This window comes from Vombatus ursinus, unplaced genomic scaffold (genome assembly GCF_900497805.2).
Source record: "Vombatus ursinus unplaced genomic scaffold, bare-nosed wombat genome assembly UNPS02014810.1, whole genome shotgun sequence".
Taxonomy (NCBI): domain Eukaryota; kingdom Metazoa; phylum Chordata; class Mammalia; order Diprotodontia; family Vombatidae; genus Vombatus; species Vombatus ursinus.
Genome location: NW_020954588.1, coordinates 49,289,474 through 49,307,630, shown reverse-complemented (window position 1 = coordinate 49,307,630; position 18,157 = coordinate 49,289,474). Strand labels below are relative to the sequence as shown.

Sequence of the window (18,157 nt, the reverse complement as noted above, 5' to 3'; positions counted from 1 at the left end):
TATCTATCTATCTATCTATCTATCTATCTATCTATCTATCTATCTATTTTTGTTGAGGCATTTGGGATTAAGTGACTTGTCCCTGGTCAAACAGCTACCAAGTTAACTTTATTACCAGGAAGCTAATCTTCTACCTACATTTTCCCCGCCAGTTAAAAATTTGCAGTGCCTACAAATCACACCACAGTGCTATTGTTTTCACACTCCATAGAATCTGCTCAGGTCAGCTAGGTGGTGCAGTGGATAGAACGTCAGGTCTAGAGTCAGGAAGACTCATCTTCCCGAGTTCAAATCTGGTTTCAGACAATTACTAGCTGTGTTACCCTGTTTGCCTCAGTTTCCTCATCTGTAAAATGAGCTGGAGAAGGAAATGGCAAAACTCCTCCAGTATCTCTGCCAAGAAAACCCAAAGGGGTCATTGAGTCAGACATGACTGAACGACAACAACAAAGACTCCTCAAAGTCACAATCCTCTGTGAGAATCCCGTGGCTCCATAACTCGACAGCCTTGGGACACATACTCATCTCTGAAGCTGGATAGTGTGTTGTTCCTATGGGATTATTAGCTTGAAAAGGTGCCTGACCATAGCCCCTACAAGTGAAGACAGCCTAGGCTCGGAACAACACCAGTAATTCAGGATGAATTATTGACATGATTGCTACTTTCAAGCGTTTGAGGCTCTGATGGGGAATACGGATTAAACTTGTTCTGCTTTGCCTAAGAGGGAGCATCTAGAAACTGTGGCTGGAAGATGCAGGGAGGCTGCTGGGTTGGAGGCAAATATTTCTCCCCGTAAGACTGATCTCAAAGCACAATGAGATGTTTGAGCCAGTGGCAGTGGGTTTCTCCTAATGACCTCTTCAAGCAAATGTCGGATGACCACTCGTTGGATATTGGATAGAGCGGATGCCTGGTCACAGAGGGGTTAGACCAGATGGTCTCTGAGGCCCCTTTCAATGTTTAAATTCTAATGTTAGCGCCTTTCCTGGGATGGGCTGACTTGCAGGTGGCCCTGGATACTTAGGGTGAGGGTAGCGGCAGGAAGAAGTTAGACTTGGTTCTCCCCAAACTGCACAGACTACCCCCCCACTTTGGTGCTAAGCAACCAGCAGGCAGGCGGGGAGAATGTTGGAAAAGTCTGGTTGTTGAAAATTCTGCTTGGAGGGGACAGTCGAAAGTGGGCTGGAGGAACCTCTCCGTTTGTCCAGTGGGACATTTTTTGTTAGGAGACCTTATATTTTCACTGGGGGAGCAGGCAAGCAGATGTTTGTGGGCAAGCTCGACCACTCTGACACGGTACAGAAATGTGCCCTATTGGGGACAAGATGAGGTGAAAGGTCACCTACAAGGTTCAGGCGGGAGCAGTTGAGGATGCTGGCTGAGGTCCAGGTGACCCGCTGGGCCCCTGGCTTCCCTCCAGGCTCAGCTCCAATTCCATTTTCATCAAGATCCCTCTCTCCATCACCCCTAATGCTAATGCCTCCCTCTGAAACCACCCCCAATTTATCTTGTTTGTGCCCAGCTGTGTTCATGTTGTTTCCCCCATGAGACTGAGAGCTCTTTGAATACAGGCACGGGCTTTTTCTTTTGGCCTCTCTGTATATCTCCAAGGTTTTGCACAGTACCTGGCTCATAGTAGGTGCTTAAATGCTTGTTGACTTGACTTGATTGTAGGTTTCTAGTGAAAGAATCTCACGTGTCTGAGTGATTCGTCTGAATTTCAGTCCGAGCCTCCATATGAACGTGACCCTAGATAGGACAGCAGGCCTCGGAGCTGGATGGGACCCAGTGGATCATCTAGTTCAGGGGTCAGCGAACGAGTAACCGTAGGCTAAATCTGGCTGTTTCTGTACAGCTGGTGAGCTAAGAATGGTTTGTAAAAACTGGACTGACTTTGATCCTGGCTGTAGGCTAGCGTCTCCCAGATTAATCCAACCCCTTCATTTTATGTGTGGGGAAACTGAGGCTGTGAAAGAAGAGATTCACCCAAGGCTATACAGCAGGACAGGATTTGAATTTAGTTCCTTCACCTCCACACCCAACCCTCTTTCCATTCCCAAACTATGGTCCCTGGAAGCTCGTAAACCATGGGAATGAGCACCAGATGAAGAGAGCCGGGACCAGAGACCAGAGCTCAGTGAGCAGCTGGGGAGTGGTCAGCAACCCTGCCAATTTGGGGTCTCCGACCCCAAGAGGAAACTCCCTTGTCCAGCCAAACCCAGCTTGGACTGGGGCCAGAGATGGCTCTCTCGGGGTCCTGTCCTGAGGGATGGTTTGTTCTGCACCCTGGGAGGTAGCCTAGAAAGGCAGGCACTTGGGGCCAAGGCCACCCAGGGAGTTCTCGTCCCATTGCCAGGAGAGCAACAGAACAGGGTGGGAGGTCAGTCAGCCTGGGGAGGGAGCGCAGGAGGTGAAGTAGCTGGGCTCTAGAGAAAGCGTGGAATCAGCTGGAGACCCAGGCTGGAGCCAGCCTGGAGGCCCTGCAGCTCAGGGGGCTTCAAAGCCCTCAGGGTGGAGGCCAAGGCCCTGGTTTGGGCTCCCACCTGGCAGACCTGGGCCACATTACGGCACCTCGGTTTCCTTCTCTGTAAAATGAGGGCATTAGCCTCAACTTTGTATATGACTAGAACCACAGCTATGACATACACATGTATGTAAAACCAGATATAGGACTACATATCACTGAATATATGTTTAACTACCTGTCAAACAATACAAGGGGCAGCTAGGTGGCACAGTGGATAGAGCACCGGCCCTGAAGTCAGGAGGACCTGAGTTCAAATCCGGCCTCAGACCAAACACACTTGACACGTACTAGCTGTGTGACCCTGCGCAAGTCACTTAACCCCAATTGCCTAAAAACAAAACAAAAACAAACAAACAAACAAAACAATACATACATACTTATATCTGTATATATAAATATAAGCATGTGTCCACGCACACATATCGTCTCCCCCGCCAGCCTGGAGGGCAGAGACGGCTTCATTTTTTGCCTTTTATCCCCAGTGCGCTGCACATAGTAGGTGCTTCATAAGTGCTGGTGGACTCATTGGCTGATTGAGCCCTCCGGTGCCTCCCTTCAGCACTAGCGCTCTTAGGTTCCCGCTGCGTGGGGTCGGCCAATCCAGACTGGGCCTGGTCTTGGCAGAAGACTGGATGGGTGGCCATCGTGTCATGGTGACCTCTCCCATCCCTCTCCCCGCTCCTCCAACGAGGGCTGCTGTGGACAGACTTCAGAGAGGTGGGGCGGAGGCCCTGCTCCCTCTGACCTCCCACACTGAGGCTTCCCTCGCTATGGGCCAGGGCAAGGGGGCATATCGCCTCTACTTTTCCCGTCAGGCAAAAGGGCAGTTTGTTCCAAGAGCAGTCCTGAGAGGAACCCTAATGTGCTGGACCAGCTCTTGTCTTCAGCCCCTAGAAAGAGAGTTCTCCATCCAGGAAGCTCCAGGGTCCCAGCCCACGGGTCTCACAGGCTGAGAGCTGGAAGGGCCCTCAGAGGACGGCTGGTCCAACCCCCTCATTTTACAGATGACGAAACCCAGGCCCAGGCAGGGGAGTGACTCGTCCAAGGTCACACAGGTCGTAAGTGACTGAGCTGGGATTTGAACTTGGGTCCTCTGCTCCCATCACCGGTCTCTCTCTGCCTTCAAAGATGCTCCCACAAACCTTATCTTACAGAAAACCATCCCTTGCTCTGCCAACCTAGCGCTGTGTAGAGATATTCCCCATCACTGATAGATTTATAAATAAAGTAACCGAAAGCTTTTTGGCCTCGTCCATGGCCACACAGACGCTAAGTGGCAGAGCAGGATTTGAACCCAGCTCCACTGAGTTCCCCTCAGCTGCAGATCTGTGAACCCTATGATGAGGTCACTCAACAGGTCAAAGGCAGCCAGATCTTCTGACTCCAAACTCAGCTTTCTTGAAGTCCCCTCCCCCACTGTGAAACATGGTGAGGGCCTGATACCCAGGGACAGTGGGCGCAGTGTGGATTTGGAGCAGATTTGGGTAGTGTTCCCCCCCATTACTTTATCTTTACTTATCAGGGTGTGTTTTTTCACTTGATAGAATGTAAGCTTCCTGAAGTCAGGAGCAGTTTTATTTTTATCTTTGCGTGCCCAGCACCTAGAACAGAGCCTGGGACATAGAAAGTGCTTAGTGAATGCTGGTTGGTTGGTTGAATGAATGAATAAATGACTGAATAAATAGAAGCTTCTGAGACTCCAGAATTGAGGGGCTGAATTAGGCCTAATAATAGCACTGCTGCTTCTCTCTCTCTCTCTCTCTCTCTCTCTCTCTCTATCCCTCCCTCCTTCTCTCTCTCCCTCCCTCCCCCTCTCGCTTCTTTCCCTCCCCCTCCTTGTCCTTCCTGACTCTTACTGTTGCCCCTCCACTTCCTCTCCCCTTCTTTCCCTCTTCTTTTGCCCTGCCCCCTCCCCACCCTCCTCTCCCCCTGAGTGCTGAACTGCCTTCCTCTGGTCCTCGCTTCTTCCCAGGCCCCACTTTTCCATCAGGCAGTCCAGACTCACTCTTGCCTGCCCTGCCCTTGACCCCACTGAATCTGCCTGACTGCTGGGGACTCCTCGGGGAGGGCCCAGGTACTGCTGCCTTCTCACCTCCTTTTGAGCACATTCCCAGCTGGCCTCAGTCTCCACAATCTTCTTCTGCAGTTGCGCAGATTCTCTCCAGCCCTTCTGCACCAGCTGCTCCTCTCGCATGACTCTGGCCTGCAGGTCACTCACTTCCTTGCATTTCTTCTCATTCTCACCCTTCATGGTCTTTACCTGCGTGAATGCAGAGGGTCACTGCCCGTGCACCTTGGAGAGTCACTGAGCATTTCGGCCAGTAAGAGGAGCAGGGGGCCGTGCTGAAGCCCCCTCAGAGAGGCTCAGAGAGCCCCTTTATTCAACTTTCAGTGTGAGCACTCTAGCAGTCAGCAAACTACACAAGAGGGTTTGATTTATTGTCTAGACTTAAGAAAGTGATGGAGAAAATGGGAATGATACAATTGAACATAAAAATGTGTTGTGGGATCCAGTTATTAGATGTCTGCCAGCATGCCATGGACATGGGATCCAGTTATTAAATGTTTGCCAGCGTGCCATAAACATGGGATCCAGTTATTAAACGTTTACCAGCATGCCATGGAGTCAGCCCAACAACCGTCTCTTAAAGCCCACTAGGTGCCAGGCACTGGAGTAGATAGCAAGCTGGGTTTGGAAACATTAAGTTAACATTTATGGAGCCCTTCAAGATTTGATTGGACTTTATTAGAAGCACACAACCGAACTTGAAAGTAGGTGCTGTTTTTATCCTCATTTTACAGATGGAGAAACTGAGCCTGAGAGAGGACGAGTGATTTATTCAGGGGCACACAGCTCATCAGTGGCTTAGGAAAGATTCTGACTTGGCTTCAGCCTCTTATCCATTATGGCCCTGCCTTGGATATGCAGTGGTTGTGTGACTGTTTAAGTAGTGGTTATATGACTGGTTAAGTAGTGGTTGTGTGACTGTAAGGACCAAATGAGTAAATCTATGCAGACCTTGAAGTGATAAATAAGTGTCTGTTATTATCGTTGTTGTTTGTTATCTGGGGATGCAAAGACAAAACAGCCCCTGTCCTCACGGAGCTTACATTCCACTGCAGATCTCTCCATGCAGGGATGCTTCACCCCATGAAGACGTCACCCATCCAAACTCCATCAGAAAACTGACAGAGATGGAGTCCAGGGGGATGCTCCCTCCCTGCTCGAAGCAGCCCCCTCCATGTTGGGGCAGCTCTAGTTATTGGAATGTTCTTTCCCAGGGTGGAACTGAAGTCCATCTCCCTATAATCTCCACCCATCGCTGCTGGTTCAGCCCTCTGGGGCCAGGCAGAATGAGGCCAAGCTGTCTTCTCCTGACAGGCCTTCAACCGATTGAAGACAGCTCTGTGTCCCCCCCAAGTCTTTCCTCCAGGCTAAACACCAACATTGTTTTCTTCTCTTGAGAGGGAGGCAAGCTGTGCCTGCTTGACCAATCTGGTTCTGATTACCAGCGCTGGACAAATTAACACTCTCTTTCCATGGTAGTTGTGTGCTAACCCCCAGATCGTAGCTGTTCTACTTCAAATCGTGACCATCCCTGTGAGTCTATGGAAGGAACACAAGCCTGCCTTGTTAGGGTGGCTGGGTGGCTCTCTTTGCGGATCCACTTTCCTCTTACTCACTCTTCCTCTCGCCTCTCAGAGAGAGGCCTCCCCAGTAGGGTCCTCCTGCTGATTGCTACAAATTCTGTGGGGAAACTCTCTTGGATCCACTAAGGACAACACCCCAGAATGTCAGAGTTGGAAGGGACGCCCGCAGGCATCTAGTCCATACCTTGAAAAGGAATCCCCACTGCCACCTGATGGACAAGATGGCTGGGAGGGGGCTTTGGTTCTGAAGTCAGAGGATCAGCGTCCAAAACCCACCTCTGATGTTGACTCCCTGTGTGACCTGGGAAAAGTCATTTCCTGTCTAGCTGGGCCTCAGTTTCCTCATCTGTTAAAAGAGCGGGTTGGGCTAGACAGCCTCTGACAGGGCTTGACAGGGCAAGACCCCCAGGACAGGGGAGCCCATTACTTCCTGAGACAGCTCCTCCCACTTTGGATAGTAACACAGTTCAGAAAGTTTTTACTGCTATCAAACCTAAATCTGCCTCTCCATATCACCCAGTGCTCCTAGTTCTTCCCTCTGGGTCCAGAAAGAACAAACCCAATTCCTCTTCCTCACAACAGTAAAATAAAGGCTGGCTCAGTGGATGTTTCATGATTTTAGAATCTTTGAGGTTGAGCACTTTCTTCACTGGTAGGTGGAGGGGGGATCATCCCAAGTGTCTCCTGTGTCACTGAGGGTCACCTCACCTCATCTATTTGGAGCCTCCATCTGGGGCTCTGATAGGGGACATGGGAACATGGGGCGTGGGGACATCCAAACCCAGCCCTCGTTGGGTACCTGTCTCCAAAGTTCCTGGAGCTCTCGCCGGGACTCCATTCTGGAGGTCTCCACCTTGCGGAGGGTCGCTCTGAGCTCCCCAGCCTCTTTCTGGACTGAGGCTTTGGCCTCCTCCAAGATGATGAGCTTCTGTTCCTTCTCCTCTTTGGCCCTCTTTAAACTGAGAGAGAGGAGACTGATGTGACCCTTCCCGTGATCCTGCTGGGGCTCAAGGCAACCAACATCCTCATTCATTCCCAAACCTGCTATACTGGCTTTTCTGTGACTTGAGGCCATTGGGATGACCTGTGGAGGTCTCATATTTTACGCTTTTTCAGCGATGGGGAATGACTTTTGTCAAATTGCCTTTGAATTTCTGTTTTCCAAATATTTGGGATCATGGTGTCTTGGAGCTGGAAGTGGCCTTCAAGTTCATCAGTTCAATCTTTTCATTTTTGCGCATTTGGAGTCCAAAGACCTGGGCTCGGATCCCAGTTTGAATGCCTAGAGCCTGTGTGACCTTAGGAAGTCACAGACTCCCCATGTCTCTATTTTTTTATCTGTAAAATGAGGAGGGTGGGCTAGATAAATTCTAAGGTCCCTTCCAGCTCCAAATTGACCATCCTGTCAAGCCTACACATGAGGAAACTGAGACTCAGCGGGGTGGCATGAGCTAATGAAGGCACAAAGAACAGCAATCCAGAGTAAACCCATCTGTCTCATTTTGGGATGGCCATGGAGTTAGATTTGGAAAGTACAAGAGTTATTTCCTTAGAATATCTTGCTCCTTCAAGAGATCACTCAGGTTGCCTTTCCTCTGTAGTACCTTGGCAGCCCAAGGGGCTCTCAACTTCCTCTTCACCTTTTGAGATTCCAAACATTTAGATCCCAAATTACACACCAGGGTGTTTATTTCATGTGTTTGAATCTTCTCAAGAAGGCTGAAACCCCCTAAACATAAGGAGTGCTTGGGGGATTATTGGGTAGGATTGAATTGAGGGCAAGGACCTTGGCCCTCATCTGCTTGAAAATTGGGACCATAGGATCATAACTGGAGGCCATCTGGTCCAACCTCCTCATTTTGTAGAGGAGGCAGCTGAGTCCCAGAAACTAACCCAAGGTCACACAGGACCATATACCTAGAGTTGGAGGGCCCTCAGAAGCCATCTGGTACAACTCTTTCTTTTTACAGATGGGAAAACTGAGACCCAACCCGGGGAAGGGACTTGCCCTAGATCCAATAGATAGGAAGGGGCAAAGGTGGGATTTGAACCCAGGACCTCCAACTCCCGATCTATCGTCGTCCGCCCGGTACCTGAGCTTTTCGTTCTCCACTTTCTTGATGGCTTGGCGAAGCTCTTGGTTGGATTGCTGCAGCATGTCCTTTTCTCGGGTCTCATCGCCCAGGGCTCGGCGGACCGCCATGGTTTCTTTGCGCTCGAGGTCTCGGGCCCCTTCGGCCTCCTGAAGCGCGCGCTGTAGCTCGGCCATCTCCCTGCGGATCCTTTCCTGACCTTCCTCCGCCCGGAGGACTTGAGCCCTCAACTCTTCAGCCTGTGTAAGAGAGGCAAGACGTCTCTGAGAAGCCCTGGATGCCGCTAATCCCCGCATGGCTTTGTTCCCCAGCGCAGGCGGGGATGGACGGGGATGGGCTGGAGCGGCTAGGTGCCCTAGTGAATAGAATCCTGCCCTTGGAAGGAGGAAGACCCAGTATTCAAAAGCGTTGTCTCAGACACTTACTGGCTGGGGCACCCTGAAGGACATTCATTCCCTCAGCCTCAGCCTCGGCTAACTTACCCACAACAGGGCAGTAGCAGTAGCAGCCTACCTATTGTTCTTGGGGTGAGGGATAGAGATCCTGGGGGAAAGGGCAGGCTATCAGGGATGGCCTCATGGAGGAGGCAGCGCATGCGTTAGACTTTGAAAGGTGGCAAGGATTCGACAGGTAAAGGAAGGAGAGTACATTTCAGGCATAGGGAAGCCTGCCAGCAAAAGCTCGCTGGAGGGGCGGTGTGCGAGGGGCAGAAGCAGACAGCTGCCTGGAGTTTTGAGTAGGTGGAGGACTGTACTAGGAGATATGGCCAGAGAATGGGGTGGTGGTGGCAGTTTGAGGTCAGACCTGGAATATGGCTTAGGCACCACCAATCCATCAAAGAGAAATCGCCACCATGACACCTAACAAATGGTCATCCTGGCTCTGTTTGAAGACCTCCAGAGTCTTCCACATCGAGGTGTGTGTGTGTGTGTGTGTGTGTGTGTGTGTGTGTGTGTGTGTGTGTTCGCGCTCCCCTGAGTGCCAGATCTGCCCTCCCTCCCCACGATACCATCAATGACTGGGGGCTTTCTGGAGTAGAGACTGGGTCACTCAGGCTTTCTGACCCTTGTTCTCTTCAATTCAACTCAACTAGATTCTTCAATTCAGTTCAGAGGCAATTGCAGCACAGTGGGTAGGATTTGACGCCAGAGGAGCTAGGCTCCAAGCCTGACTGCAGTTTCTACCCCGTGGCTTTGTGCCAGGCAGTTGCTTGAGCTTCATCTATAAAGTGAAGACGCTGGACTTGGTGGTCTCAAAGATCCTGTCCAGTTCCAATCCCAATGGGGCTCTGGACTCACTCTACAAAGGGAGGGAATGGCTACCTAGAAACCCTTTTGTGGCAGCCTCTTTGCTGGGGTGAGTAGCAGCTTCATGGCAGCTGTAGGAAGGACGTGATTCATCTGGCCCAGTCAGTGAGTGGTCCTGCTGGTGGCATCTCCTCTCCTTTCTTCTAAAAAGGTAACTAGGGCTGGTCAACTAGGAGTATGTCCTAGGATGCCAACATGTGGAGGTGCACTGACATCCCATGTTCTTCCTCAGGGGGTAGAAACAACTGGGGTCACTACATAGTTAGCAAAGATTTGGAGGGGGGATGGGAAGGAAAAGGAAGGAGACCTGTGATTTCATCAGCACAGGGAGCTTTGGGTGAAGGGCTTCCTCAGACAGTGACAAATAGGACCTTCCTGGCATTTACAATCTCACATTGTTGCCTGGGGGCACTTAGAAGCTAAGTGGCTTGCCTAGGGTCCCTGTCAGTATGTGCCAGCAGTGGGACTGGAACCCTGTTCTTTGTCATTCCAAGGTTGATTCTCTAAAACACTGTCAGTAAAATTAGTTAAAATAAAGGCTGTCAGGTGGTCTGGTTTCTCCTCTTCCTCCTCCCCACCCCCCAAGCTCCCCATGATTGAGCTTATCCCAGGCCTGGGTCCACCCTACTCCCTCCCCCATCGGTGGTTTTGGGTTTTGACCTCTTGGTGTCTATCTCCCTCCTACAGGGTGCTGTCCTGAGTCTATCCCCATTAATGCCTGCACTGAATGTATCTTTAAAAAGCTGTTTGCTCTGGGCAGGTTTTGCTGTCCTTGCCCAAGACACAAAATTGGCTGGTTATGGCTCTGTCTTCATTTCCCAGGGGATGGAGAAGCCTTGATAGTTACTGTGAGGGTGTGTGTGTGTGTGTGTGTATGTGTGAGAGAGAGAGAGAGAGAGAGAGAGAGAGAGAGAGAGAGAGAGAGGGATCGAGCACAGGAAATACTACACACTCATAGGGATATAAAATCCTGTTTTTCTAAAAGAAAAAAAAAAGGTCATTTCTTTCTTCTTTCTTCTTTCCACAGTAACATTGTCCAGAGCCTCTCCACAGGCCTGATTCATTCTGTCCCACTCTCTGTTATTGTTGTTCTGTTTTCGAGAAGGATAAGGGTGAGGACCCCCCAGCCCTCACATATGGAATCCACAACGGGGCCCAAGGTTTTCCACCAAGCTCAGCAGAAATTCACCCAGAAGGTCAGTGACCAGAGAAAGGGACATCCATCATAAAGGAAACTGTTTGCATTTCCCAGGAAGGGGGAGAGGGAAAACCCAAAACAAATGAAAAAAGAAAACCCATCCCAAACGGAAACCGACCAAAAACCCCAACCGTGGCTCTCCCTGTGCAAAGCCAAGCGGTCCCTCTTACAGGAATTTTACAGCCAAATCCCTTAATGTGATTATACTAATTATTTCTTTACTAGAAATTTTATAAACAACCTCTGCTACAATCCCATGCAGGCAGCCAGATCTCCAGCTGAGCCTTGGACGGGAAGAAAGAGGGGGTGGGAGGGAGCCGTGTGTGACTGTGCAGGCTCTGTGTGCATGTGTGGACGGGAGGGCGGGCTGCAGAACTGGCCTGCCAGCGGCTCAAGTTCAAAGGCTCTGTGAAAGCCTTCGAACCCCTTGGGGATGGGCAGAACTGAGCCGAGCCCAGCCCAGCAGCCTTTGCTGGGGTTCTGTGCCCAGGGATGCTTCCACGAGTCCTGTGCTTTCCTACCCCAGGCTCCCTCTCCTCTGCTCCCTGAATTAACCCCCTTGTCCTTCCCTCCCGTGTAGTGCTCGTTTCTTGTTCTCAATGGTTTTCCCTTTTTTTGTTTGTTTCTGTTTACTTCCAGTTTTCCCCAAACCCCCATGATGGATCTTTCTGAGGAGCCTTCATTCTAACAAAACCAAGGCCTTCCCCCCTTTCCCTCCTGGCCTTTCTCCTGCTCCGCCCCTTGTCCCCACTTTCAAATCCCCTCTTGACTTTCCTGTGTGGTCTCTCCCAGGCTCTGACTTTGAAATCAGTTGAAAAAAGACCGACCTCTCTCTCTGCCAAAATAAACAGGCTGTCATGTTAAATTTTTCTTTCTTCTGCTTTTATGTCCTTCAATTTTCTCTTTTTTCCCACCCCCCTCTCATTGTTGGTATTCTTGTGCCCAGAGCAATCTCTTTGCTTCTGAGATTGGGAGCCACCTAAGGAAGCCTGGTGCCCAGGTGTCTAACCCAGGAGAGCAGAAACTGTTTGAGGGCAGAGATTGTTTTATAGCTGGACTTTTTATCCCCAAGGGCCTAGGAGAGGCAGCCTGAAAATCTGGTAACCTCTGACACATTCTGGCTGTGTGACCCTGGGCAAGTCACTTGTCCTGTGAGTGTTCTGGGCCACTCTGGAAGTCCCTGAGAGTAGCAATTGCAGAATAGGGGAGTCCACAGTATACAAGGGCCAGTTGAAGGATGGTGTGGGGGTGGATATTTGAAGGGCTAGTGCCTGGAGGAGGAATAGGATTCATTCATATTGACTCCAGAGGCCAGGATCAGGAGCAGTGGATAGAAGTCATAATGAGGACAGTTGGTTCTCTGGAAATATTTGAGGGCTCTCCCACTCCTGAGATGGCGTGCTCCCCTCAGTAAGCAGAGACTGGAGGACTTCATCAGTGGGTTACAGTAGAAGCTCCCGTGTGGGGGGTGTGCTAGGTGTTTGCTAAAGCTCCTTCCTACTCTGAGGTTCTGTGATTCTGGGACATCTCTTGGTTGGTCAAGGGAGTTTCCTCATTTGGGAGGTCTCTGTACCAACAAAGTCACATTTCCAATTGCTATTCCTGTCCTCACCCCCAGTGCACAGCCAAGGACCTTGGACATAAGTGGTGCTTGTATTGAGAGCTGGACGACCACTTCTCAGAGAGCCTACACAGGGAATCTTTTATATGGGTAGAGGTAGGATCAGATGCAGCCTCTGAGGTCCCTTCCAACTCTGAGTCTTTGATTGGATTGGACCGAACCTTTTAGGTGTTACTGGGGGCACTGTCAGTCAGTCAATGAACATTAAGTAGGTTCACACCTACTATGTGCCAGGCACTGTGCTAAGTGCTAGGGATACAACAAGAGGCAAAAGAAAGTTCCTGCCCTCAAAGAACTCACAATCTAATGGGGGAAAAAACAAGTAAATATGAATAAACAAGCTACATAGGGGATAAATGGGAAATAATTAATAGAGGAAGGCACTAGAATTCAGAGGGGTTGGGAAAGACTTCCTGTAGAAGGTGGAATTTTAGTTGGGACTTAACCAGGGCTGTCATTAGGCAGAGTGAAAGGAGAAAGCTCCAGGCACAGAGGACAGTCAGGGAAAATGCCTGGAGGTGAGAGATGGAGGGTCTTGTTCTAGGAATAGCCAGGAGGCCAGAGTCACTGGATTGAAGAGTACATGTCAGGGCATAAGGTATAAGAAGACTGGAAAGGCAGAGGGGGGCCAGCTTATGAAGGGCTTTGAAGGCCAGACAGAGCGTTTTGTATTTGCCCCCAGAGGCCACGGGGAGCTCCAGGAGTTTATTGAGTAGAAGGGTAACATAGTTGGACCAGTAGTTTAGAGATGGGGGAGAGGATGGAGGAAGGCCGGGGCGGGGGGAGACAGAGAGAGAGAGACACAGAGAGACAGAGAGAGAGAGACAGAGAGTTAGAGACAGAGACAGAGAGAGAGACAGATAGAGACAGAGACAGAGAGACAGAGACAGAGACAGAGAGACAGAGAGAGACAGAGAGACAGAGATAGAGACAGACAGAGAGACAGAAAGACAGAGAGAGACAGAGACAGAGACAGAGAGAGACAGAGACAGAGACAGAGAGAGACAGATAGAGACAGAGACAGAGAGACAGAGACAAAGAGACAGAGAGAGACAGAGAGACAGAGATAGAGACAGAGACAGAGAGACAGAAAGACAGAGAGAGAGAGACAGAGACAGAGACAGAGAGAGAGACAGAGACAGAGACAGAGAGACAGAAAGACAGAGAGAGAGAGGGTGGGAGGGAGAGATAGAGAAGAGGGGGAAGAAAGAGACACAGAGACACAGAAACAGAAAGAGACAGACACATAGAGATTGAGAGAGACAGCGACAATGAGACAGACACACACACACACACACACACACACACACACACACAGAGAATGATGTGTCATTTGGTCAGAATACACAGCAACCCCTCTCCAGAATAAGGTTGACTTGTCCTGAGCCAGAGTCATAGCTGGTAATCCTCATCTCATACTTGGGACAAACAACATGAAAGACAGTGAGCCCTTAAATCATAGGACCATGGGCTTGTAGCTGGAAGGGACCCATAGGGGTCAGGGAGTTGAACCCTATTATTTTTCAGATGATTAAAGAAAACAATTTTGTAATTCATGATGTGAAAATAAGTCTTTACTCTGGGCAACAAAGGTTCACAGTTTCTTCTACAATCCTATTTCTTGCTTTTCTTTGTATATTGAAATATTTGTGCTGATGATTACTCAGAGGCCTCTGGGTAGTCTAGAGGCCAGAATGCTGTACTGGGAATCAGGAATACCTGAGTTTGACTCCTACCTCAAACACTTACTAGCTGTGTGACCCTGGACAAATCACTTAACCTTTCTCAGCCTCAATTTCCTCATCTGTAAAAATGGAGACAATAATACCTACTCTCCCATTGCGTTGTGGTGATGATAAAAGGAGATAACATGTGTAAAGTACTTTGCATATTCTAAAGTGCTGCATATATATATATATATATATTACTTATTATTATTAAGTTCACAACAAAAATAAAATTTTAGAAAAGAAGTAATTAACATCAATTGAGGTATGAAGGAACTAATTACCCTAGTGGCTAATTGGTTCATACCAGTCATCTGATATGCACCACATGATTTTATTCTAATTATTTTGGCTAATTAGGTGTAAGTTCTGCTATTTTCACGGTGCAGAAGAAGTATGTTTTGAATTTTTAGTTCCCTTAAATTTCAGAGGCCTGAGACAAGAGTCCTATTGTCTCTCCCTGGTTTCACCCTTGCCCTTACCTGTCCAGCTGGGCCACCTCTTCATTCGTCTTGAGAATGGAGAACTTGGCACCACTCACCTCTTTGCCCACAGTGCTATTTTCTCTGACTAGTTCCTTTATGCGCTCATTCAAGGCCTTGGCCTCTTCCTGGTGGGTAGCCATGGAGGCTTCAAACTGGGCCTGGAAGTCCTTCAGCTCTCTGCTGATGCTGGCTACTGCGTCCTGTGAAGGAAAGAGCAGGAAGGAGAAGTTTGGCATCTAACTGTTTCTGTTTGGAGGGACGGGAAGGGGGTCCTCTGAGAAAGCCAGGCTGGATTGGGGTGGGGAAGGGCCCCTTGTCCAAGGGTCTCATGCCTATGCAGCCCAATGGATTTTGGCCAGAAGCAAACAAAATGATGAGTCCCTTCCTTCCCTTCCCTTCCCAGCACTTAGTACAATGCCTGGCACAGAGTAAGGGCTTAATATATTGTTGACTGACCAACTAATCTTCACAGATCTGGGATGTAGGTACTGTTATTTTCTTCAGGAAAGTAAGGCAGACACAGGTTAAGTGACTTGCCCAGGATCACACACTAGGAAGTGTCTGAGTCAGGATTTGAATTCAGGGCTTCTTGACTCCAAGTCTGAGACGCAAGGGAAGGAATAAGATGGGCATAAGTAGGTAGCCACACATTACAAATAAAATCTTATGAAGAAGTAGAGAAAAAGGAGGTCAGGTCATGAGGGGAAAGTGTAACCAAAGGGCAGCCCATCTGCTGATTTTGTGTGTGTGAGGTCAAACACGTTGGGTGGACCTCTTGTGCAAACTCATTGGAAGACAGGGACGAGCATCATTCGGGAAGAGCGGGCATTGAAGAGTGGGAGGGATTGCAAAATGGAGAAGATGACAGGCCCTTCTGAGCACGTGAGTGTGCCCAGTACCAGACCTTCACTGGACACTGCGCTTCTTTTCATGCTTGGTCATCCACCGGGTCATCTCTCTGCTCCTCACTCATGATGCTGTAGCCCATCTTCAAGCCTTTGCCCTGGCTGTTCCCCATGCCTAGAATGTCCTCCCTTACTCACTCCTCCCCCTCTTCCTTCTCAACTCGGATCAAGCCTTACTTTTTACATGAAGCCTTTCCTGATCTCTCCCCACCTTAACAACTCCCCCCCCCAACTCCCTTGTAATCGTTTCCTTTAAATTTATCCTATACTTATCGTCTCCTCTATTAAAATGTAAGCTCTTTGTGAGAAGAGGTTGTTTCATTCGTTGTATTTCTATTGCCAGCTTGGGGCATATAGGAGGCTTAATAAATGGTTGTTCTTGATTGATTTATTGCCCAAAGCAGGTGGGTCATAAATATTTGTTTTATTGAACTGAATTATTGCAGGTTATACCATCTGAGTGGGAGCTTGAGGCATATTGAGAGCATCTAATTATTGATGATAATTGAAGATTGAATCTGGGTCCAAGTGAGCCCAGAGCTTAGGCAATGGGCCATGTGAGTCAAATCTTCCAGGACTGAAAAGAAGGACAAAGTGATTGGTTTCATTCATTATCTTTGGTCAATCCCAGCTTTTCTTTCCTGCTTTTCTAATGGAACTGACTGGAATTCAAAAAATCGTAAAAGGTAGAGATGGAACATGACCTATTACATCATTCAGGCCCCTTTCCCTTCCTCCCTACCCCCCTTGCCAACGAAGCATCACTCCCTACAGAAAAATCCCTCATGGATTGTCTAGACCAAGTATGAATAACTCCAACGATGGAGATTCCAGCTCTGTCCTTGGAAGGTTATTCCAGACTAATTGGCCTTATTGTGGAGAAATGTTCTCTAATGTTACATTTTTATCTTCACTAAATTTCATACCCTTATTTTTTCCTCAGACATCTCACTGGATCTTGGGTTTCCCTAATTGTATTTTTTGGTGATACTCAAGCACTATGTCTTTTGGACAGGAAACAGGAATTTGCTGGGAGCCTCATGGGGACAGGAGGAGGTGGCAAGCTTATGTTGGCTCTTGGAGAGAGATGGCATAAATTGGACAGATTTCAGGATGATAGGACACCATTCCTTGGGACATGCGCTTGCTAGAATAACACTCTGGGCACTGAGAGATTCATTCTTATGAGGTTCAGAGACAGGATACATGGGGTCCTGTACCCTAGGAGGAAGCTAGCTCTGATGAACTGGAAAGTTCTTATGAACAAAATTCTGACAACAGAACCAGGAATGATTCCATTGAGGGTGAAGAGGGGAAACCGATTATCTGAGATATGGATACACAGGGAGCTCATGAACCAACCTAGGCTCTAAAAACATACATATAGAAGATGGAAATCAGTCCGGGCAATAGGGAACGAACATGAACGGGGAGCAGACCTTGGATGACTGGTGCCTGTCATGCTAAATCTCTGGATGAGCGGAACATGGCAAGAAACGTTTAGGGATTTGGAAACAAGAGGGAGATCAAGAAGGGCTGGGACTGCTACTCCAGAGAGATGGGGAGGTGATTAGAAAAAACAAAAAGCGGCAGGCAAAAGACAGAACAAATTGATTATCCTTTTCCTTCTGTTTCCTCTACCAGCCATCAATGGACTTGGACTTCGCAGGCTGTTGTCGTCCTCCATCAGAATGGAAGCTCCTGGAGGGCAGGGACCATCTTTCTTTCTGCTTGTAATTGTATTTCCAGTGTTTAACACAGGCACTAGTAAGCTTCTTGACTGTTTGATTGGGGAAGGCAGAACTGCAGGAGCTAAGAATGGATTGAAACTCAGGAGTGTGGTGGGATGTGGCCACTCAGAAGGATTGTCCGGTCTTGAGCTGGGTTAAAAGTGCCCAGGATGAAGGAGGACAGTCCTACTGTCCTCCAGATTGCACCTGGAGAGTTGCAGTCAGTTCTGGGCATCCCCAGTTTAGAAAGGAAACTCATAAGCTGGAGGGGGGTCCAGCAGAGGACAACCGGAATAGGAAAGGGCTTTGAGCTTATGGCACATGATGGAAGGACCTGGAGCAGAGAAGACAGGGTACGAGGTGTCACAAGAGCCGTCTTCACATATTTCAAGGCTATTTTGTGGATGCTAGATTAGGCAGGATGAGGAACCACGGGTAGAAGCTGTCAGCAGGCACATTGAGTTAAAATGTCCTTTTCAGGAGAAAAGGAGGAAGGTCTTTAGCATGTGGGGGAAGCCCCATGTGGTCAACTCATGGGAGGACTTGGATGAAAGCCACACAGGATGGGGAGGCTTATGAACTCTTAGGGGCAGCTAAGTGCCTCAGTGGATAGAGCGGCGGGCCTGGATTCAGGAAGACCTGAGTTCGAATCTGTCCTTGAACACTTCCTAGCTGTGGGATCCTGAGCAAGTCACTTAACTCTGTTTGCCTCAGTTTCCTCAACTGTATAAGGGGTGAAATAGTAGCACCTGCCTCCCAGGCTTGTTGTGGGGATCAAATGTGGGAATAATTTTAAAGTACTAAACACTGTGCCTGGCACATAGTAAGTTCTTCTTTCTTTCTCTTTCTTTCTTTCTTTCTTTCTCTTTCTTTCTTTCTTTCTTTCTTTCTTTCTTTCTTTCTTTCTTTCTT

The 18,157-nt window shown here is 48.8% G+C and overlaps 1 protein-coding gene across 1 annotated transcript in view; it reads right to left on the bottom strand.

Moving 5' to 3' along the window:
- Positions 1–18,157, bottom strand: part of CROCC2 (ciliary rootlet coiled-coil, rootletin family member 2) — a 168,636-nt gene that overhangs the window by 40,375 nt on the left and 110,104 nt on the right. The window contains exons 23-26 of the mRNA XM_027876038.1: positions 14,667–14,810; positions 8,273–8,511; positions 6,979–7,138; positions 4,621–4,788 (exon numbers count right to left, since the gene is read on the bottom strand). Of these exons, the coding sequence (XP_027731839.1) occupies positions 4,621–4,788; positions 6,979–7,138; positions 8,273–8,511; positions 14,667–14,810 (711 nt within the window). The remainder of the gene's footprint in view (positions 1–4,620; positions 4,789–6,978; positions 7,139–8,272; positions 8,512–14,666; positions 14,811–18,157) is intronic.